Here is a 23,439-nt window from a genome sequence, read left to right as displayed (position 1 = left end):
GGGGAGGGTGCCTTCTTTTCCAGTGTTGATATTGCTGGGTTCAACTCCCATCCTGATTCTACCCTGCCCCTTAGTCATCATAGAAATGCAAATCAAAACCACAATGAGATGCAACCTCACACCTATAAGGATTCTATTATCATAAAGAAAAGATGTAACAAATGCTGGGAGGATGTGGAGAAATGGGAATTCTTGTATACTATTATCTTTATTAAAAATTGGCTCAGCCTGGCTGGCGTGGCTCAGTGGTTGAGCCAGGACCTATGAACCAGAAGCTCACAGTTTGATTCCAGGTCGGGGCACATGCCTGGGTTGCAGGCTCAATCCCCAGTGTGGGGTGAGAAGAAGGCAGCTGATCAATGATTCTCTCTCATCATTGCTGTTTCTATATTTCTCTTCCTTATCCCTTCCTCTCTGAAATCAATAAAAAAAATATTTTAAAAATATTGGCTCAAATGGATCACAGATGTAAATGTAAAACATAAAACTATAACACTTTTTTAAAAATCAAGGAAAAACTTCAGGATATAGAGTTAGGCAAAGAATTATTGAACTTGACACTAAAAGTATAATCTATAAAACAAAAATAGATAAATTGGATTCTATCAAAATTCAGAACTTTTCCTCTGCAAAAGATCCTGTTAATGGGATAAAAAGTCAAGCTACAGATTGGGAAAAAAATACTTTAAACCACATATGTGACAAAAAACTAGAATCTAGAATATGTTAAAAACCCTCAAAACTTACTAGTGAAAAAAAACAAACAATCCAATTAGAAATGGGCAAAAGACATAAAGAGACATTTCACCAAAAAGGAATATGTACAGATAGCTATACATGCTGTTCCCTAGCCATTACAGAAATGCAAGTGGAGACCAACATGAGAAATTACTACATACTTATCACAACAGCTAAAGTAAAAATTAATGACAACGCGAAATGCTGGTAAGGATGCATAAAAACTACATTGCTGATGGAAATTAAAATGGTATAACCAATCTGGAAAACAATTTTGTCAATTTCTTAAAAAACTAAACATGCAACTGCCATAGAAGCAATTACACTCCTGGTATTTATTACAGAGAAATGAAACCTGGTTATGAATGTTCACAGCAACTTTGTTTTTGTTTTGCCATTGATTTGTAAAGAGAGTGGAAGGGAGGGAGGGGGAGAGAGAGAGAGAGAGAGAGAGAGAAACATCCATGTGAGAGAGACACATCCATGGGTTGCCTCCTGCATATGCCCCGAAGAATTTGGTTATGTCTATAGACTACTATTTTATAACTACTATTTTATATTCCCCATGTGCCACTTCATTTACTGCTGTGAGAAATCGACTTCTAATTGTCCAAATTTTCCACAGTGCAAACCCTGTGGAAAGGAGCTACATCTACTAGTATTTTGTATGCTCTGTGTTGAATGTTTGAGAGCACAACTGACTAAAGAGTAAATTAATGGTTTCACATTATGAAGGACAGTGCTATTTGTATGTGTATGTATATAAACAGCCTTTGAGACATAATTCACATGTCATATAGTTGACCCATTTCAAGTATACGATACAGTGATTGGTTGTTTCTTTAACAGGGCAAAAAGGATGTGACCCAGATATTTAACAACATCCTGAGAAGACAGATAGGCACTCGATGTCCTACTGTGGAGTACATTAGTGCTCATCCTCATATCCTGTTTATGCTCCTCAAAGGGTAAGTACATGGTTTCCTTCAAAGTAGGTTTGAGTTTAGAATAGTTGTTAAAAGTAGAACTTATATGCATAGCCCATGGACAGATAATAGTGCGGGGAAGGCCTGGGGAGGAGGGGGGAGGAGGGAGACAGTCAATGGGGGGAAAGGGGGACATCTGTAATACTTTCATCAATAAAGATAAAATTTTTAAAAAGTATATAGCATTAGCCTCATTTTGAGATATGATGGGTTCTCTTTTGTAATAACAATAAAGGTATTTGCCATGCTTAAGGTCAGCCTTCCAAATCAGCATCACCATAATTACTTAGACCACAACAAAATCCTTTCTTTACATCTTTATATTCCTTTTTTCAATATTAAATTTATTGGGTGATATTGGTTAATAAAATTATATAAGTTTCAAGTGTACTATTCTATATTACATCATTTGTATGTTACATTCTGTGTTTACCACCCAAAGTCAAAACTCTTCCTGTTACCATATTTTGACCCCCATACCTTTACTACCTCCCTCCTCCCCACCTTTCCCCTCTGGTAACCACCATACTATTGTCTGTCTATGAGTTTTTGTATACTTGTCTTATTTGTTCATTTGTTGTTTTCAGTTTTCTATCCTACATGAGTGAAATCATATGATTCTTGACTTTTTCCATCTGACATATTTTGCTTAGCATGATATTCTTAAGATCCATCTATATAGTTGCAAATGGCAGTATTCCATCTTTTCTTATGGCTGAATAATATTCCATAGTATATATACCATATCTTCTTTATCTACTCCTCCATCGAAGAATACTTCAGTTGTTTCCATGTCTTGGTCACTGTGAATAATGCTGCAATGAACATGGAGGCACATATATCTATACGAATAAATGTTTTCAAATTTTCAGGTAGATAACCAGGAGAGGGATTGCTGGGTCACATGGTATAACTCTAGTCTTAATTTTTTGAAGAACCTATTAAACATAGTACATACTGGATGTCCTAGCCAGAGCAATCAGGCAACAGAAAGAAATAAAAGACATCCAAAAAAAAAAAAAGACATCCAAATTAGGATTGAAGAAGTAAAATGATCACTTTTGGTGGAAGACAGGATTCTTTATATAGAAAACCCTCAAGACTCCATTAAAAAAAACGATTAGAAACAATAAACAAATATAGTAAATTTGCAGGATACAAAATCAATGTACAAAAATCCATTCCATTTCTCTATATAACAATGAAATTTTAGAAAAAGAAGTGAAAAAAATTCCTTTTGCAATTGCAACAAAAATAATAAAATACCTAGGAATAAAATTAACAAAAGATATGAAGGACCTATAACTGGAAACTATATTATTAAGAGAAATTGAATAAGACAAAGAAATGGAAAGATATTCTGTGTTCATAGATTGGATGAATCAACATAGTTAAAGTGGCCATATTATCCAAGGCAACATACGGATTTAATGCAACCCCCATCAAACTCCCAATGGAATTTTCTCTCTTTTTTTTTTTAAATAGAGTTATGATGATATTATATGGAGCTTTAAAATACCCCAGTCAAAAAAAACGGGGGAAGGGCATTAGGGAGATAGATGAAAGAAACACAGAAAAATATTGACAGTTGTTAAGGCTGGGTGATGGGTACATTGGTGTGTTTTTTTTTTTTTTGTACTTTCTACATTTTTATACTAGTATGGTTAAAAATTATTTTAATAAAAACTTTTATAAATAAGATTATTGGGAGGAATTTATGATTTTAATATTAGACTTCTGGCACATCTTTCACTGGTCATGATTCTTTATGGATCACTGAGAGAAGTTTAATAACCTCATCCTCAGGTTCTCTCACTACCCTGGAATGTCACTTATCTGGGCAAGGAGAAAAGTCCATTTAGAGAAAAGTCTTTACTCATAGTCTTTTCATAAAATTTGGGCTCCAAATCCTTTATACCATATTTTGTATCCCATATCCAGATTAGTCTCTTTGGTGGACAAGTATTAATTTCTTTCTGACTTGTATTCTTTAGGTTCAATATGGTATGTTACTATCATATATCTAAAGACAATTCAGTAAAAAATGCTGTTCTTTAACAAATTGTTAATTCTCTAGGATTTCAAGCTAAACTAGAAAGAAAATGATGACAAGTAAAGTTGATTCTGATACAACTATTCCATTTAGGGCTTCTTGTTATCTGCCCTGTCTTCAGGGTCTCCTGTAATTCCCTCTTCCTTCACACTTAAACAGTCCTCAAATCTCATTAAAGATATTAATGGTAAAACAAACAAACAAACAAAAACCCACAAAACATGAAATTTAGAAACAGATCTGGGTTGAAAACTTGCTTCTGTTGCTTACTAGCTGAATAACCTTGAGAAATCTAGACTTATTTTCTCTAAGTTTCAATTTCATCATTATAAAATGGTAAGAATAATACCTGGTTCTAAGTATTATTAAAAGGATTAAATGAAATAACATAAGTAGAGATACTGAATGCAATATCTGGAACATAACAAGTATACAATAAATGGTATCTACAAAACAGAAAGTGAAAAAATGGATTTAAAGTTTGGGTTAAAACATAAAAGAAGAAAGAAAAAGAAAAGAAAAACATAAAAGGAGAATCATTATTATAGAGAATAAAAACCAGAGGAGTCAGCACCAAATTGTTCATAATGGTTTCTTTGGGAGATATGCACTCCCTTTCTATATTATGCATTTCTAAAAATGTTTGAATTTTTAAATAATAAATATGTTATTACTTTGAATTGGAAAAAATTGAAATATTTAAAATATATATACTCTCTTCATTCTCAAAATTACCACTAAAGTTCTGACCCTAATTATCTCTTCTTGGACTCTTCCAAGCTCGAATCTCAGTTCCCCTACTCTCCAAGCCATTTTCCTCATTGCCACTCAATTGATCATGTCTAGGTCCTGGGTAGTCTCCAAAGTCTAATATTTGCCATGGTTCCTGCCCTCAGGAACCTTATCTATAAGTAAAATAAATGAGATAAATATTTGTTCTTTACCAAACCTAAGGTTATTGTTATTGTGATTTTAAACTTAAGATAGGCTTAACTTATGGACCACCTCTTTATATAATAGGCAATAAGCTATTGAAAGCCAATATCCTGGAGGGTAGTCAGATTAGAATGATATATGTGTATTACAGATCCCTTAAACCAGGAGTGGGAAACCTTTTTTCTGCCAAGGGCCATTTGAATATTTATAACATCATTCGTAGGCCATACAAAATTATCAACTTAAAAAAAAAATTAGCTACTGTATTTGGTCATTTAATTAACTCATCCCTAATGCCGTGGCAGGGCCAGACCAAATGATTTCACAGGTTTTATACGGCCTGTAGGATGGATGTTTCCCACCCCTGCTCTGAGCCAACAGTCTTTATATTTTCTTAAGTCCTCTACGAATAAATGACAATGCTTTTCTCCTTCACATTTCAGAAAATATACACCTCTTTACAGCATGTTTAGTATTTCCCCACCTGTAACTCTTTCATGTGTGCCAGTAAGTTGATTTTCAAATTATTCTAAGAGAAGTTTCTAACACTATAAATAGGCATTTTTTATATTCTGAAAATAATCATGCCTACCTGAATATATTAGCATTTAATGTTAATATCAGTTATTCAAAGAATACTCAAATGATATTTTAAAAGATTATTCAGAATAAAACAGGACAAAAGTGAGTAAATATCACCCTGGTTTAATGAGTTCTCTCAATATCCTTGTTTGCCATTTCCTCTACTGTATCTATAAATTTGATAGTGTAAACTAAACTAGCCTATTTCCTAAACTGTGGAAAATAAAATTTATTCTTGAATCTGAATTTCATGTAAATATTTTCTTATAAATAATAGTTCATTATTCTTTATTATTCAGCAAGACATTATATCTTGCGTTTGGTAAATAATATCTTGAAGCTTTGTATGAAGGTAGTTTGGTTTTTCAAATGTTTGATTTTCCTTATCTATTCAGTTTTCATATCAGTTCAGTTCTCATCTATTCAGTTTGCATCCACCTAGTGGTCTTTTTTGCTTTTAAAAATATTTTTATCAGAATCTTTCTAACTTGCAGAATTCATGGTAAATTTGAAAAAATATCATTTTTTCCTATTATCAACATTATAGGAAAGCACTTTTTAAAGAATTGAGATATTAAAAGTTATTTTTCCAATGGGCTTTGTACTAGAACCATAAAAACTAGTATTGTATTCAACTGAAATGTTAAGTGATACAAGATTTTTTTTAACCCTCTACTCCCTTCCCAGTATTTTACAACTATTTCTTTCTTTGTTCTATTCTTCCATTATTTCCCACACAATTGTCAACTGTACCATTTCAATATTGGGCAGGTCTTCCTTGACCTAAATATTGTTCATTTTCTTAAAACCTTATTATACCCTGTAGTATAACTCAAACCTAGATTTATTTCATTGTTAAATTTGACACTTGAAAAATTGTTATTAAATTAGAAATGGAACAGGTCTAGTATGCTATTCCTAAATTGTTCCCTACAATAGACATTGTGTTTTTCTGGTGTAGTTTTTGCTGTGAGCTGTAATTCTACTTCATGATTATAGTGAGTCAGTCAATCCAAAACTATTAATTACTGGTTATCTATTATATGCAAACTAGGGGCCCGGTGCACAAAATTCGTGCACTGTCGGGGCGGGGGGGGGGGGGGTGGTCCCTCAGCCCAGCCTGCCTCCTCTCACATACTGGGAGCCCTCATGGGATGTCCTACTGACGGCTTAGGCCTGCTGCTCCCTGCTTCCCTTGGGGAGCGGGCCTAAGCCGCAGTCTGGCCTCCCTTTGTGGGAGGCGACCAGGCTAATCAGGGGAAGGCACCAGCCCCATCACCCTGCTGCTGCAGCCACTGCCAGTCACCGCAGCCACCAAGGTGTTTTCATCAACATGGACTCCAGTCCCTTCACCATGAAAAAATGACAACTTTCTTTAGGCATTTTCAAGATGTGTCTTTCATAGGATATGACATTTCTTTATTATTATTTTTTATCCTCACCTGAGGATATGTTTCCATTGATTTTTAGAGAATGTGGAAGAGAAAGGGAAAGACAGAGAGAAACATCAAAGTGAGAGGAACACTTTGATTGGTTGCCACCTGCATGAGCGCTGACCTGGGCCCCAGCCAGGGAAGAGCCTGCAACCTAGGTACATGCCCTTGGTCAGAATTGAACCCAGACCCTGTGGTAGGCAGGCCGAGGCATTATCTACTGAGCCAAACCAGCTAGGGCAGGATATGATATTTCTTAGCCCCTCCAGCAGCAGACCTTCATTTTTTTCTCCAGGAGTGAGGTGGAAAAACCCTACATCACCTTCTTGGATTCTTATTACCCAAGTTACTAAGAATATTACCATTGGCGCCCTAACTGGTTTGGCTCAGTGGCTAGAGCATCAGCCTGCGGACTCAAGGGTCCCGGGTTCGATTCCGGTCAAGGGCATGTACCTTGGTTGCAGGCACATCCCCAATAGGGGGTGTGCAGGAGGCAGCTGATCGATGTTTCTCACTCATCGATGTTTCTAACTCTCTATTCTTCTCCCTTCTTCTCTGTAAAAAATCAATAAAAAATAAATAAAAAAAAAGAATATTACCAGTGGCATACAGGGAGCTTAGCCAATGAGCGCTCAGAAAAGGTGTTTCCTCTGTAGTTCACACTGATCCCCGGCTCGGCCCCTGCCCAGGCCTAAGGCCTTAGGCCGGGCGTTAGGCCTGGACAGGGGACCCCCAGCCCCATGCAATCGCCAGCTCTGTCCCTGCCCAGGCCTCAGGCCTCTGGCTGGGGTGTTAGGCCTGGGCAGGGGACCCCCAGTCCGCTCTGATAGCAGGCTCTGCCCCTGCCCAGGCCAAAGGAGCGTTAGGCCTGGGCAGGGGACCCCCAGTCCGCTCCGATCGCCTGCCCAGGCCTCAGGCCTCTGGCTGGGGTGTTAGGCCTGGGCAGGGGACCCCCAGCCCACTCTGATCGCAGGCTCCGCCCCTGCCCAGGCCAGAGGGCGTTAGGCCTGGGAAGGGGACCCCCAGGCCACTCCGATCGCCTGCCCAGGCCTAAGGTTTCTGGCCCGGGTCTTAGGCCTGGGCAGGGGACCCCCAGCCTGCTTTGATCACAGGCTCCGCCCCTTCCCAGGCCTCAGGCCTCTGGCCAGGGCATTAGGCCTGGGCAGGGGACCCCCATCCCTGGGTGATTGCCGGCTCCGCCCCTACCCAGGCCTCTGGCTGGGGCGTTAGGCCTGGGCAGGGGACCCCCAGCCCCGGGCGATTGCCGGCTCCTCCCCTTCCCAGGCCTCAGGCCTCTGGCCAGGCATTAGGCCTGGGCAGGGACCCCCAGCCCGCTCCGATGGCCCGCTCTGCCCCTGCCCAGGTCTCAGGCCTCTGGCCGGGGCGATCACCAGCTTCACCTCCCCGGGTGGTGTCTGGCACTGTCCGCCCCACCTCCCCAGTCCCCGATCTGTGGCCCGGATCCCGCAGGCGGCGTCTGGCGCTGCCCACCCCACCTGCAGTATGCAAATTTAACGGCCATCTTTGTTGGGTTAATTTGCATACTCTTCTGATTGGCTGGTGGGCATGGCAAGGTACGGTCAATTAGCATCTTTGTCTTTTATTAGTGTAGATTATATATATCTGTCCCTTATCTTTTTTCTGAATTCCAGATGGGTATATACTACAGCAAAGGTGATATCTCTAACTAGATATCAGGCATCTCAAAGTTAACATGGTCAAAGACAATCTCCTTAATTTCTAACCTGTTCCTCGACTAGTTTATTCATTTTAATGAATGGCACCACCATCTACCCAATTATATTTAAGCCCAAAACACAGAACTCATTCTTTAATCTTCAGTTTCACTCCAAATTTATTCCCCTGCCCTAGCTACATCAGCAAGTCCTGTTGACTCTTCCTTCAAACAATATGCATGACCTGACCACAGCCAGCAGTTCTACTACTACTACCCCAGTCCAAGCTACCATCATGTCTAGTTGGACTTTTTTGCTTTAAACTCTCCAAAGACTCCCTATTGAAAGTCCTGTAGGTTATCAGGCCCCTGCCCTTCTCTGCACTCCTGCCTCATTTCACACCATTCACTGCTCTTCCCCCTGTACTTCAACTACACTGGCCTTCTTCTCTAACTCATCAAGCTGGTTCTTGCCTTAGAGCCTTTCTACAGTTAGTTCCCTTTGCTTGGAATGCTTTGCCTATTCCCTGGCGACTCAATCTAAAGTAAATTAAATTAAGTAGTAGTTACACTCTAAATATACCTGTTGTTACCGGAGCCCTGGGGTCTAGGCTAGAAATAGAGTACCCACAGAATCATGACTCAGGTGAAGGTTCATTAAAGCTTCGTGCACATAAGGAGACAACACTTAGAAAACAGGAAAGATGCTACTTTTTGAGCAATGGCTGGGGAGCAGTTTTAAAGGATTTTAGACAGGAAAGATGACATCTAAGTATAATGTCTAAGCATGTAGTGGTGGGGCTCTTTGGTGCTTGCACAGTATATCATGTTTCTTCATGCATCACATGTCTCATTAGCGTATTAAATCTCCTCCCAGGGTGTGTTTTTTACTGTTATAATGTTGATAGGTCATGCAATAGTTGTTCTGGGGCTAAACTGCACATGCATTAGGGTTGGGATACTTTCCCCCAATAAAGCAGATCTCTGGCATTGCTTTGTCTGGCCTGTAATTGGATGCAGGGTTTGAGGGGCAACCAAAGGAAATGCCAATCTTATCATGACAGGCTCAGCCTGTCACACTATTTTTATTCTCTTTAGTTTAAGAGCGCTTCTCAGAAAATGAAATTATCTTTTCATTTTTTATAGCCTGCCTCTTCCCCCACCAGATGTAACCTTTCTAAAATATGGAACAAGTGACCTTGACTAGGAAGCAAGTGACCTTATCTGCTTACTGATGTACCCCCAGTACCTGGAATAATACCACACACATCATAGATATTCAGTGGGCATTGGATGAATGGTGTTTGAAAGAACTATGACAAGTGCTATCTATGCCTCCATTAACAGCAGTATTGAAAAGGTTCTTTTGATACTATTAATATTATTTTGTTAATAGGATAACAGAGTTCTCTATCTCTTGTTTATGCTTTAGATATGAAGCCCCACAGATTGCCTTACGTTGTGGAATTATGCTGAGAGAATGTATTCGACATGAACCACTTGCCAAAATCATCCTCTTTTCTAATCAATTCAGAGATTTCTTTAAGTATGTGGAGTTGTCAACATTTGATATTGCATCAGATGCCTTTGCTTCTTTTAAGGTAATTTTTTTTCCTTAATAAAGTAGATCACTTAGTTTCAGCATTTAGAGTCACTTGGCCTCTGAAGAAGCAATTTAATTTTAAAAAGCAGAAAATTCTATTTATTTGGCTTGGGCATAGACAAATGTGTATGATGTGGATCATAAGAGGCATTAGAAAATAGAATACAGTCTATTAGGCCAGTCTGCCACATCTCAACATACTGCCACAGCTAATACAGAATGAATTCCAATATATAAATAGGAAAAAACAGTACTCTATGTATGTCATACTTTTATTTATGTTAAAAACAAAGTGTATAAATTTCCACTTAACGTGTATATGTATCAAATGCCTCTGGAAGGGTATATGGGAAATAGAGTGTTTGCCTCCAAGGAAAGGAATTGGGTAGTGAAGAGAAGCGGAGAAGTACATCTTTGAAAAGGACATAATATTATTTTATCAGTGTACTTTTAAATTTCCACATGGTGGAACAAGCACTAATAAATTATATTGTATGTTTTTTATAATCTTACATATTCCTAGAAACTTTTTATATACTTTGTTATTATGTAGGTGTTAAGTTTAATCTAATTTAGTTTTTAAATTAAAACATATTTTTAATTGTGGTAAAATGCACATAAAATTATCATTTTAACCATTGTTTAGTGTATATTTTAGTACATATGTATATTCATATTGTCATATAACCAGTTTCTATTAAATAATTTTCCATTTCCCTCTCCCTCCAGCCACTGGCAGCCACTTTCTCCTTTCTGTTTCTATGAGTTTGATCGTCAAAAAGATGTTCAGAGAGCATATTAGAAAATACTGTAGCTAGTTTGCAAACTAAAATACTAGCACTTATACATCCAATGAATGATATCCCCTTCAGGTTTCTATTTTAGAAAGCCAGGTACTCATTCTTATGATTCTGTCATTGTTTAGTGTATTTGAAACTGGTATCAATGTTTGTGGCATGTTCATTTTTCTTTTTTAAAGATGTTTTTATTGAGTTTTAGAGAGAGAGAGGAAGGGAGATGAAGAAAGGAATAGAAACATTGATGAAAGAGAAACATCGTTGATCAGCTGCCTCCTGCACACCTCTTATAGAGGATCAAGCCTGCAACCTGGGCATGTGCTCTGACCGGGAATTGAACCGTGCCCTCCTGGTTTGTGGGTTGATACTCAACCACTGAGCCATACTGGCCTGGCAGCATGCTCATTTTTCAATAATGGCAAATATTTTTAAAAAAATACTTTTATTGATTTTAGAGAGGAAGGGAGAGGGAGAAAAAGATAGAAACATCAATGATGAGAGAGAACCATTGATCGGCTGCCTTCTGCATGCCCCCAACCATGGTTGAGCCCGCAACCTGGACATGTGCTCTGACCGGTAATCGAACCGTGACCTCTTGGCTCATAGGTTGATGCTCAACCACTGAACCATTTTTGCAGGTTCAATTCCCAGTCAGAGCACATGCCCAGGTTGCGGGCTCATTCCCCTATAAGGGGGCATACAGGAGGCAGCCAATTGATGTTTCACTCTCACAATTGTGTTCATTTTTCAATAATGGCAAATCTTTATGCTTTGAGGGCAGATAAAAGTTTTAGAAATAGCAAATAGCTATTTGATTCAGGGTGGGGTAAAGTGGCCATTCAAATTAGTTAGAACTGTATTGGGCTTTGGTTATAGTAATTATTGTGATCATAAAAAACAAATTTTAAAATAGCTAAAATGGAGCCTGATTTTCTTCATTGTCTAATAAATAGGCTTTCAATAGCTATATTAGAAGAGGAATTCCAAAAATATTTTAAGCTGATGACATAACAGCATCATTGAAAAAAAAGACTTTCAAGAAAGTTGATTATAAAATAGACAAGATCATTTAAATATACATATTCAAATTTGTTTCTTTAAAAGCATTTCAGCAATTTACTTATTCTGTTTACATAATTCCAAACTACTTTTTTTCCAGGATATAACCATATATTTTAACTGTAATCCATATGTGACTTTTGATTTTTTATATATTATCATAAATACTGTTTCAGCCCTGAGCAGTGTGGCTCAGTTGGTTAGGTGTCAACCTGTGCACCAGAAAGTTACAGGTTCAATTGCCAGTCAGAGCACATGCCCAGGTTGTGGTCTCATTCCCCTGTAAGGGGGCGTACAGAAGGCAGCCAATTGATGTTTCACTGTCATAGCTCTCTCCCTCTCCTTTTCTCTCTTGCTAAAAATTAATTTTAAATCTTTCAATAAATAAATACATACATACATATTTCAACACTATTGACATAGTTCATATACTAATTTATACTAATAAAAGGGTAATATGCTAATTAGACCAGACATCTTCCGGACAACCTTCTGGACGTCCTTCTGGACAAAGCCACAGTGGTGGGGCAGAGGCAGAGGCAGTTAGGGGGATTAGACCGGCAGGCAGAGTGATTAGGGGCGATCAGGCAGGCAGGCAGGTGAGCGGTTAGGAGCCAGAGGTCCCAGATTGCTAGAGGGATGTTCCCGAGCGGTCCCGGTTTGGAGAGGGTGCAGGCTGGGCTGAGGGACACCCCCCCCCTTGCACAAATTTCATGCACCAGGCCTCTAGTCTATACTAATAAAAGGGTAATATGCTAATTAGACCGGATGTCTTGCAGTCATCCTTCCAGACAAAGCCACAGCAGCTGTGAGGGCCGAGGGCCAGTGGTGCAGGAGGCGGTGGCCGCAGGCCCGGTCCAGTCCCACCCGCGCCACCGCCCCTCCTTCTGCAGAGGCAGCACTGGGAGAGGCGGCGGCGCCATGGTCCCAGAGCCTCCGCAGAGGCTGGACAGGTTGCCACCACAGTGCCTCAACCTCCCCCACCCTCTCCCCCAGGCGGGCCTTGCCCCAGATCACCCCCCCACAAGTGGGCGGGGGGCGGGGCCAGCGCTAAGAAGCAGGGGTCAAGGGCTGGCAGCCACGGAGGCAGGCTTTGGCAGCAGCAGTGGGATGATGGGGGTGGCACCTTCCCCTGATCAGCCAGTCGTCTCCCGCAGAGGGAGGCCAGAGGCAGCAGCAGTGGTGGGGTGATGGGGGTGGCACCTTCCCCTGATCCTCCTGGTCGCCTCCTGCAGAGGGAGGCCAGAATGCAGCTTAGGACATACCCTGAGGGCTCCCACACTGTGAGAGGGGGCAGGTCGGGCTGAGGGACCCCCTCCCCCAAGTGCACGAATTTTCATGCACCCGGCATCTAGTATTAACATATATTTTAATCTTGTTACTGTATGTAAACGATTATGATAAATAGTACTTTTTAATATCTCCCCACAGCCCTAGCCAGTGGATCATGCATCAGCCTTCGGACTGAAGGGTCATGGGTTTGATTCCCAGTCAAGAGCACATACCTGGGTTGCAGGCTCAAACCCAGCCCTGGTCGAGGTGCCTGTGGGAGGCAACCAATCCATGGGTCTCTCTCACATTGATGTTTCCCTCTCTCTGTCTCTTCCCCTCCCTTCCACTCTCTCTAAAAATCAATGGAAAAATATCCTCAGGTGAGGATTAATAACAACAACAAAAATAGCTCCCCAGAGGTAGAGAAAGGTGAAAGCAGTCATTGCTTATACTGAAAAGTATATATTATCTATAGACTAGGAATTTACTCAGCCTGCTCTGAGAAGGTTCCTTAAATCTACTAAAAAGTATATTAGCTCACATGATGGCAGAGAGAATGTTAGAGAGCAGAAATACTCAAGAAAGGGAAAAGATTAGCGTGGAGCAGGAAGAAGGGGGAACTTCAGGAGAAGAAGAAAGAACCTGCAGGCTGGGCAGGGAGAGGGGCTTCCTGTGCCAAAGAAAAGAGAACACTAGTGAGTGGACTTCACCCTGAAGATAGCCTGGTTAAGGGGTAGGCAAGGCTGGGTAGCTGCCTGTAACGCAGTCTATGAAGGGAGCCAAGATACCTCCGGAAATATAATGAAATGAGGAAAATTAAATTCATATGAACGGTCAGGGAGAATCCTATTTGAGGATGACAGTTTGCTGTGGTACTTTTGTTTTAATAGGGTGTGCAGGTTTGTTTGAGAGCAGGGCTGAATTGCCTGAGACAATAAGTAGAGCAAAGTAGCTGTAGTGCCGTCGTCTCTAAAAGCTTGAGCCAAATCTGAAATAAAATATCAATCTAGAATCTGAGATTGAAGGAAGGATGGTCACCAGCCTGCTCAGGTTTTCCACATGTCTCCATCCAGTCCTGCCTGCTCCCCAGATTCTCCCTGAGAAAATGGGAGAGAGGAAGAGCCCTTACCTGGAAGTCTGCGATAGATGGAAAAGAGCAAGGGAAAGAGAGAAGGGAAGAAGGAGAAATTAGGGAGAAGACAAGATGTAAAGGAAGAAGAAATCTAGAAAGAACAGCAAAGAGTGAGTGGAAGGAAGGAAGGGTTGGGGAGAGAGAGAGTTGACTGGTGGGTAGAGGGAAGGGGCAGGGGGCAGGAAACATGGACATGTGTTCAGAGTGCTGTGAAACCCTAGGAGTCTTTTCATTTCACAGGCCTCTCAGTCTCACCTGGCAAAACAAAATGGTACAGTGGCTACAGATGAATCCCACCTCCAAAAGAGTATATCTAGAGCACATGGTGAGAGCGGCCGTGGGGCATCAGATATGAAGAATGACATTTAACACAGAATATGATTCAGTTTTTTTCCAGCAAAATATCTGTGCCTAAGCATCTTAGGAAATGTTTTCTATTAATAGATACTGTAGTCCTATTTTTTCCCTTTTCTATTTGATGATGAACACAGGTAGTTGCTTTAAAAAAAAACGTAAGTAAGACTTCACAAATAATTGTAAACATAGTACAAATTTTAATGCAGGAAAAAGCAAATACAGATGAATATGTATTTTTGGAAGTTTCCCCAAAGATTTTTCAACATTTAATAGAATAAACTATACTTGATAATAATGTCTTGTTATCATATGTTCAGCCCACTTTAATTTTCAGCACAATATTGAATCGCAAAAAATTCTGATGTTTTGATTTTTATTTCAGCATATTGTTTGTTGAACTTAAAATTTAAATAACCAAAAAAATTTTCTAGTATGCTATCAATATTGGAAATGCCAATTTTCTATATTTTTCTAAAATTCTATGGTTAATATATGTAACAATGACCTTAAGTCACTTTTCTTTTTTAAAGAAGCTGGTTTTAAGGGATATTGTTTATTTGGTTTGGTTTTAGTTTGGATCTACATTAGTTTGGGCTTTGTGTTGTTGTGGTTTTTTTTAAAATATTCTTATTGATTTCAGAGAGGAAGAGAGAGGGAGAGATAGAAACATCAATGATGAGAGAAAATCATTGACTGGCTGTGTCCTGTATGCCCACACTGGGGATGGAGCCCGCAACCCAGATATGTGCCCTGACCTGGAATCAAACTATGACCTCCTGGTTCATAGGTCGATGCTCAACTACTGAGCCATGCTGGCTGGCCTGGGCTTTTGTTTTTAATCTCTTAGACAAACCTCTTTTGTTTTGAGCTCCAAGGTGACTATTGCCCAATTTAGTCATTCATGTTTTAATGTTGTTAGTTTATGTTTTTGTCATGATATTGTCTATAAATTGACCTTCCCCCAAAACGATTTCTTACAGCCATGTTTTTTTCCATCCCCCCTCCAAGAATCAGGATGATTGAAGTAGTTTGAATTCCATCTCTCTGCCACCTGACTAGCTGTATGTCCTTGAGCAAGTTCATTTTTCTTATCTGTGCAATGAAGAAAATACTTCCTGCTTTGTGGAGTTGTGAAGATTAGAAATAATGTGTGTAAAGTACTCGGCACCCTTCCTTCCCTAGCATGTGGTAAACCCTTAACAAATGCAGCTGCTGCTGGTGGATCTATCATGTTCATGCCATTGTGTGTCTCTTAATTCCACCCACCACCAAAATATCAACATCCCATTTGTTTTTAAAGCATAATACTTATACTATGCAAAACTTACATCTGTTAAACAAAATTGTTAGGAGGTGGGATAAACAGTATATACTGTTTCAAATTTTTAAATTTTAAATTCTTTAAAATTTGATCTTTATTTTTATTTGCAATTTTCTGCATTTTCCTTTTTGGGTAAAATCCTAGCTAGTTTCTTTTTCCCCCACTTCGTTATATGCTCTATAATAATGCTGCAATTATATTTGTCTATGTATTATGTGTATATATGCATGTGTTTATGTTCAGCAGGTTCTCAAATAATGTCACCTATATATATAATCTCTATATATAAAAGGCTAATATGCTAGGTGTCCCTCTGCCCATCTGACTGGTCACTATGATGCGCACTGACCACCAGGGAGCAGATGCTCAACCCAGGAGCTGCTGAGCTGCAGTGACTTGGCAGCAGTGGTTCTCAGGTGACACACCCCAAAACCAGAGAGGAGGAAGCCCGATTCCTCGCGGGGCTGTGCAATTCCAACTTCGGCCATGGTTTATGTTGTTGCTGGGGCACTGTTGGCCTCGAATCTGGTTTACTGCACACTTGTGTTTGCATTCCACACCCTGTATGACAGCAACTTTGCAGAGTGCCCTCTTGCACTTCGGGACCCCTCGGGGGATGTTGGAGAGCCAGTTTCAGCCCGATCCCCACAGGCCAGGCTGAGAGACTTCACCTGCCAGAGTGACCCCGCTCCGCAGATGCCAGGGAGGGACCACTGGAGGTTGGCTCCAGGGTGTGTCCAGCCCATCTTGCCCAGTCCCGCCCTGCCAGCTACCTTCTAATTAATTTCCTTTCAATATGCACTGGGTCACTAGTTTCATTATAACATTGTTGAGATGCTGTAGGCACTTAACTCTTACTTATGTCAATTAGCCTATGGTAGAATTGGTTTGTTTTTTTGTGTGTGTATGGGGTTTTTTTGGTCAGGGGGAAAGGGGGCTTGGTTAATCTTCACCAGAGGATATATTTTCATTGATTTTTTTTAGAGAGAGACACATTGGTTGTCTCCAGATTAGGGCTGGGGAATCAAACTTGCAACCCAGGTATGTGCCCTTGATTGGGAATTGAACCTGAGACCCTTCAGTGCACTGGCCGATGCTCTATTCACTGAGTCACACCAGGCAGGGCAAAGTTGGTTTTGTTTCACTTAAAGTTACAGAACTTATTGGCAATGTTAAGTGAGGACTTACTGTATATACATAGTATAACCCCTCCAGTTTTGTGCATACATTTATTATATACATAAACTAGAGGCCTGATGCATGAAATTCGTGCAAGAGGCTCAGCTCTTGCAGCCCCGACTTTATCTGGAAGGTCGTCCGGATGGTCTTTCTGCTGTTTGGTCTAATTAGCATATTAGGTCTTTATTATATAGGATGTTAGGGTATAGCTATGAATATATAATATATACATACTCAAGTGTAAGAGCATGTGTGAGAAAGAATACAAATCATTTAGTGGTCGTATTCATTATATACATATGCTGGAGAAATTCTATCCTACCATATTCTTCTATTATTGAATTTTTAAGTTATTTCAAGTTTTTTCCCCTTAGAATTTTGAAGATGTTACTAACAGAACTCCCTCCTGATTCTTTGGTGTATTACTAATGTGTAGTGAACAGAAAATCTTTCCAGGCAGCATGCAGTGGCAGAGTGCTTTTTGTGTTGCTACTGTTGCTGCATGTGCAGGCTCTGGGGCAGAGGGAGAACATGGGCCAAACTCTCAAGGCTGACAACTTGTGGCGGGTGGAGAACTCCCATGGTGCATCAGTCCTGGGTCGGCTCAGAAAAATCACTGATACTGCTGAGGATCTTTAGGAAAGGGGTTGTCTGCAAACTAGGTATTCCAAATATCCATCTAGGAAAAGATTAGGGACCCCAAAGGAGGCTGTAGGACTACCTTACTCTCTCAAGGGTCCGTGATAGAGGAATAGTTTGAATTTTTACTTCAGACAGGCCATGACTGAATCTCTGTAAAAGATCCCCCCCGTTTTTTATCCTTGCCCAAGGATATGTTTTTTATTGATTTTTAGAGAGACAGAAAAAAGGAGAGATAGAAAGAGAAACATGGATGTGAGAAAGAAACATCGATAAGTTGCCTCCTGTACACACGGTACCTAACTGGGGAATCAAACCTGAAACTTAGGTGTGTGCCCTGATCTGGAATTGAACCCATGCTCCAACTGAGCCACCCAGCCAGGGAAGTTTTCAACTTTGAAAGGGTGCATTGTGCTAATGTGTAACTCACAGCCCATAACCCCAGAGCAGGACGATATGAGATGGCCCCCGTTTTAAAATTATAGTTCCAGAACAGCACACTTGTTTGGCTTCAATGTTCTACAGGGAAAAAGTACCACGTTTCCACTGATAGGCCCATTGGTCAATCATGAAATGAAATTAAGTTAGTCTCACTGTTTTTGAACTTGAAAATTATAATACAAAATGCTTTAAATATTTTAATTTTTATTAAAATAGAAATATATGGGTTTTACCATTGCTGCTGCCTTCTTTGTGAGATTATTGTGTGTATCTTCTATATGCTTTTAGGAAGTTTTAATTAAATATGTACTAAAGTATAAGAATTTATTTTGGAAAGTTGTGAAATTCTTGTTAGGTTTTTAATTAAATTTTGAATGAAACCTAAATAGGGTATTTAGCCTCTAAGCTTATAAAAGGGATTAGGTGAAGCTTGTTTTCTTTCCACATTAAGGTGAATTAAGGATATGATTTAGGTGTGATTTGAAAACAGTCAAACGTTCCTTTATGCTTTTGTCCAGTTTTCTGAGAGTTATATCTGTAATAAGATCAGGCTGCTTGTCTTCAACTTTGAAAGGGTGCATTGTGCTACTGTGTAACTCACAGCCCATTAACCCCAGAGCAGGGCGATATGAGATGGCCCTGCTAAATGTCATTCTTGTGCTTCCCAGCATCCTAGGCAACTCTATTTTAAAAGTGGTTAAGAAAAAAAACTAAAGCTTAAAATCCTTTAAAATGTGTTAACTTATGAGATATGATCTTAGTCCATTAAAAAATGATTAGTTATTAATGATACTTTTAAAAGATCATCATAAACTTTATTTGAATATTATATCATATGCACAATGTAGAGTTGTGGCTTGAAGAAATACACTGTAAACTCATCTCTAAAATACCATTTGTTTTAGTAACTAAATTATTTCTATAACTTAACAATAATATAAATTTAAAACACACTTGTTTTTAACATGAAACAAGCTTGTGTTTCACATCTGAAACTAAGAATGGAAATAATTTTGTGATATAAACAAAAAGTTTCTTCTGAAACTTATATGTTTCAAATTAGTGGACTTATTAAATCTTAGAAGGAAAAGACAGATTTTTAAAAAACTTTTTAGCTATGATCATTTTGTTTCACTTGGTTCTTCTTTCTCTAGGATTTACTAACCAGACATAAAGTGTTGGTAGCAGACTTCTTAGAACAAAATTATGACACTGTAAGTAGAAGTTATTTTTAAGTCTTACCTTATTCCTCCCTCCCTCCCTTTCTTTCTCCCTCCCTCTCTCTCTCTTAAATTTATGAGCACTTATTCCTGTTTATGATCCACTATAGAAATCCACCATGTCAACCATACATCCAATTGGTCTTTTACCCAGAAGCCAGGTCATCAGGAAACCTTGTGGAAAATTAGCAATGGCAGGAGATCAGGGCTTTCTCATTTTTCATATCTCTTCCTAGTGTTATACTCTGGAGCTCCAAAAAACAACTAGCACCTGCTCACCTTGATCTTGACTTAAGAGCATCCATGTTGCCCTTAAGAGCCAGTAGGTAACTCTTCCATATGGAAGAACACCCCACCCTTACTAAGATAAGTCATTTGACCTGGTCAATAATTAGTTTTACTTACTAGTAGAAATACCAAAATATTTATATTTTCTGACTCCCTTCTCTAATGGTGAATCCAGCTCATCCTTTTGTCATTTGGATTAATGTGACACTTCTAGCAAGCTTTCCCTAACACACCCTTACACACTCACACCCTTACACACACACACACACACACACACACACACACCCTCCTGGCCTCCCTCCCCTGCCCCTCTCTCACTGTTTACCGTGTATTATTGTGTTGTGGCTGCATCTAACTAGCCGGTCCTTGAGCTCCCTGAGAGGCAGAACTTTATCTGTTGAACACAAGGGTTCAGAGTACAATAAAGACTTTAGAGTCTGCTTGTTTGGCTTCAAGACCCAGCTCTCCCTCTTACTAATTGCGTGACCCTGGGCAAGTTCCTGTAACTACTTCAAAATAAACATTTTAATGCCTACCTCATAGGGCTGTGGTAGGAATTTGACAAGATTTGAAGTTTTCAAGATAGTACCATGGTAAGCACTCAGTATTAAGTTTTATCATTATTACTTGTATCCCTAATACCTAGAATAAATAATAAGTCCTTCATACATAATAAGTCTAGTTACTGTGACTTTAATGTGAACTACATGCTTCTTTTATACTTTTCACTTTCTTAATTCTCTCAGTAATTATCGTCAGTGTGCTCAGCTTACTTTCATCTCACTCGAGCACACACACATCCCTCCCACTTGGCCCTCTGATGACCAGGGCTGTTTTGTACCTTCTTCAGCCTCTGAACACTGTAGCTTTCAATTCTCTGCTGGTCTTGCTCCTTCCACCTTAGTAATCCCTGAGTGCATCTACACATGGATGGGAAGTTGACACTGAGCTTCCCCAGCTGCTGGCTCCCTGAGTTGATTGAAGGGCTTAAGTAATAATTGATGTTCAACCACAATAGGAAACAGGGGCTCCAAACACCAGTGTCCCCCAACCTCTGGGGAGAGTAGAGGTGCTCCAGAGAGGCTAGTTGGGATTGGCATTGCAGTCTTGCAGCAAAAGTAGCCCTATTTCCTCTACATCAGTGGTTCTCAACCTTCCTAATGCCGCGACCCTTTAATATAGTTCCTCATGTTGTAGTGACGCCCAATTTCATTGTTACAAATTGAACATAATTAAAGCATAGTGATTAATCACAAAAACAATATGTAATTATATATGTGTTTTCCAATGGTCTTAGGCAACCCCTGTGAAAGGGTCGTTCGACCACCAAAGGGGTCTCGACCCACAGGTTGAGAACCACTGCTCTACATGTTCATGCTATGAATTTGACAATTTGATTTTTAATGAGTTGCCAGGTGAAACCCTAAATTATTTAATCTTTCTCAAATTATTCATAGACTACCAGCAAGTCTACATAAACAGATTTCTTTAATATGGCATAAAATGCGTTGTCTTGCAACTCAATAGATGTTTTATTCAAAATGATTTATTGTGAGTATTCAATTACTACATTTTTCTACCCTATTTATAATTTGCAGAACTAAAATAAAATAGAGAAGTATGTCTCTTGTATCACCTGACCTTCCCACTCTCGATGTCTTTATGTGCAAAAGAGGATGGGGAAAGGGGAAACCTCCCAGTGGACAGTGGTGGTCAGTCTAGGGTTAAACACACAGAGATAGAAAGCACAGCAGCTGGGCTGCACTGGACTCAGGGATTGGGTATTTACTTAATTCTGAAGCAAGCAAGCAAACCTAACGCAGAGAAATAACTATTAGTTTTACACTGTAATATTTTTTTTTCATTAGATTTTTGAAGACTATGAGAAATTGCTTCAGTCTGAGAACTATGTGACTAAGAGACAATCTTTAAAGGTAATATCAAATTTAACTTAGAGTCTCCATAAATTGATGTCTTGGTATTAAATGATTGGTTTATTAGTAAAGCAAGTAAATACAAAAAAGTTTAAGTATCCTTTTTGTAACTTGAGAAATATTTTATGTTACAACTATACTTTATAGCAAAATAATGTGTCTTGCCTCAAGTACTTTTTAGAAGTAACTATAAATAATAAGTATGTGCTACTATACAAAAAGTGTGTTGTGTGTGACCACAATTTGAGATTACTAGTATATCTCCAATTTGAGATTATATCTCCTATGAAATTCCTGTGGAAATGCCATTCTCCCTCATCAAACAGGGAGCCCAGCAGAGCAGGGCTACATCTGTCTGTGAGTGGCCTTCCCTCCCTCAGTGAAAAGTGCCTGGAAGCAGCCATTTATCCAGGAGGGACATTTCTTGGGTATTCTGCCCAGATACAGTAAACCCTTAATTTTACAGACCTTGATTTAATGAACTTCAGATTTAACGGATAAAATTTCTGGTCCATATGTCATGTGTGAAAATTAATACCCTGATAATTTTAAAATGCTTTTAACTAAGATTTGCTTATAATTAACAGGTTATTTTGTTATTCATTCACTGTTATTTTTACAAATTTTAGCAAATAGTCCATATGTTGGGAAAAACACTAGTAATTTTGTTGAAATAAATATTATATACCTACAATTATAGTCTACATATTTAAATCCAAGAGTCACCACCCATAAACAGTGTTCAGCAAATGATTAGCACATGATCACACCACATGCATGGTCATTGGTTCTGTTGTCCAATGGCAACAGACTTTCTGCAGCAGTTTTAACTCCACCGATGTTCCCACCTGCGCTAAGCCACGCCCCACCATGTGCAGTTGTTTACTTGAGGTGACTGGTAAATGCATGCATTTACTAGATCTATTCAGTATACATTTAAAATTATAATAATACACATAGAAAACTTTTCTGTGAAATTAAACTCTTTATGCTTACTTAATTTTAGTTACACAAACATCCTATCTAATAATAGAGAAACATGGTAATTAACCGTAACTTCGCTACCCTTCCCATTGGCTAATCAGCGAGATATGCAAATTAACTGCCAACCAAGATGGCGGCCGGCAGCCAGGCAGCTGAAGCGAACAGGAGGCTTGCTTGCTCCAGTGATGGAGGAAGCCAAGGTTCCCCGCCTGTGGCTGCTGGGCTCTGAGCTTGCACTCTAAGCAACTATGTTGCAATTATAGAAGCTAAACAATCCCCAGAAACCTGCTTTCAGCCAGCTGGGCCTCAGAGCTGGAGTTGCAACAATGTTTCGATTATAGAACCCAAGCAAACCCAGATACCTGCTTTCAGCAGCTGAGGTCTCAGAGCTGGAACCAAGCCTCAGAGCTAAAGCCAGCTCTCAGCTCCAGTGACAGCCGTAGAAGGTAAATAAATCCCAGAATAAAAAAAAAAGAAAAAAAGGAGAGGTTGGGAGCTTCAGTCACCCGCCAGCCTGAAAACGGCCCTCAGCCCCTCACCCAGACTGGCCAGGCACCCCAGTGGGGACCCCCACCCTGAAGGGGGTGTGACCAGCTGCAAACAGCCATCATCCCCTCATCCAGGCTGGCCAGGCACCCAAGCGGGACCCCCACCCTGATCTGGGACACCCTTCAGGGAAACCCAGCTGACCCCACCCGTGCACCAGGCCTCTGTCCTATATAGTAAAAGGGTAATATGCAAACTGACCCTAACAGCAGAAAGACTGGGAATGACTGGTCACTATGACACACACTGACCACCAGGGGGCAG

The 23,439-nt window shown here is 39.8% G+C and overlaps 1 protein-coding gene across 9 annotated transcripts in view; it reads left to right on the top strand.

The window, feature by feature from the left end:
* CAB39L (calcium binding protein 39 like) overlaps positions 1-23,439 on the top strand; it is a 156,756-nt gene that overhangs the window by 110,501 nt on the left and 22,816 nt on the right. For all 9 annotated transcript variants that reach the window (XM_023748655.1, XM_023748647.1, XM_023748649.1 and 6 more), the window contains 4 exons: positions 1,588-1,706; positions 9,836-10,004; positions 19,358-19,417; positions 21,580-21,645. In XM_023748655.1, coding sequence (XP_023604423.1) covers positions 1,588-1,706; positions 9,836-10,004; positions 19,358-19,417; positions 21,580-21,645 — 414 coding nt within the window. The remainder of the gene's footprint in view (positions 1-1,587; positions 1,707-9,835; positions 10,005-19,357; positions 19,418-21,579; positions 21,646-23,439) is intronic.

Source organism: Myotis lucifugus, unplaced genomic scaffold (genome assembly GCF_000147115.1).
Source record: "Myotis lucifugus unplaced genomic scaffold, Myoluc2.0 scaffold_7, whole genome shotgun sequence".
Lineage (NCBI taxonomy): Eukaryota > Metazoa > Chordata > Mammalia > Chiroptera > Vespertilionidae > Myotis > Myotis lucifugus.
This window is presented reverse-complemented; position numbering and strand designations above follow the sequence as displayed.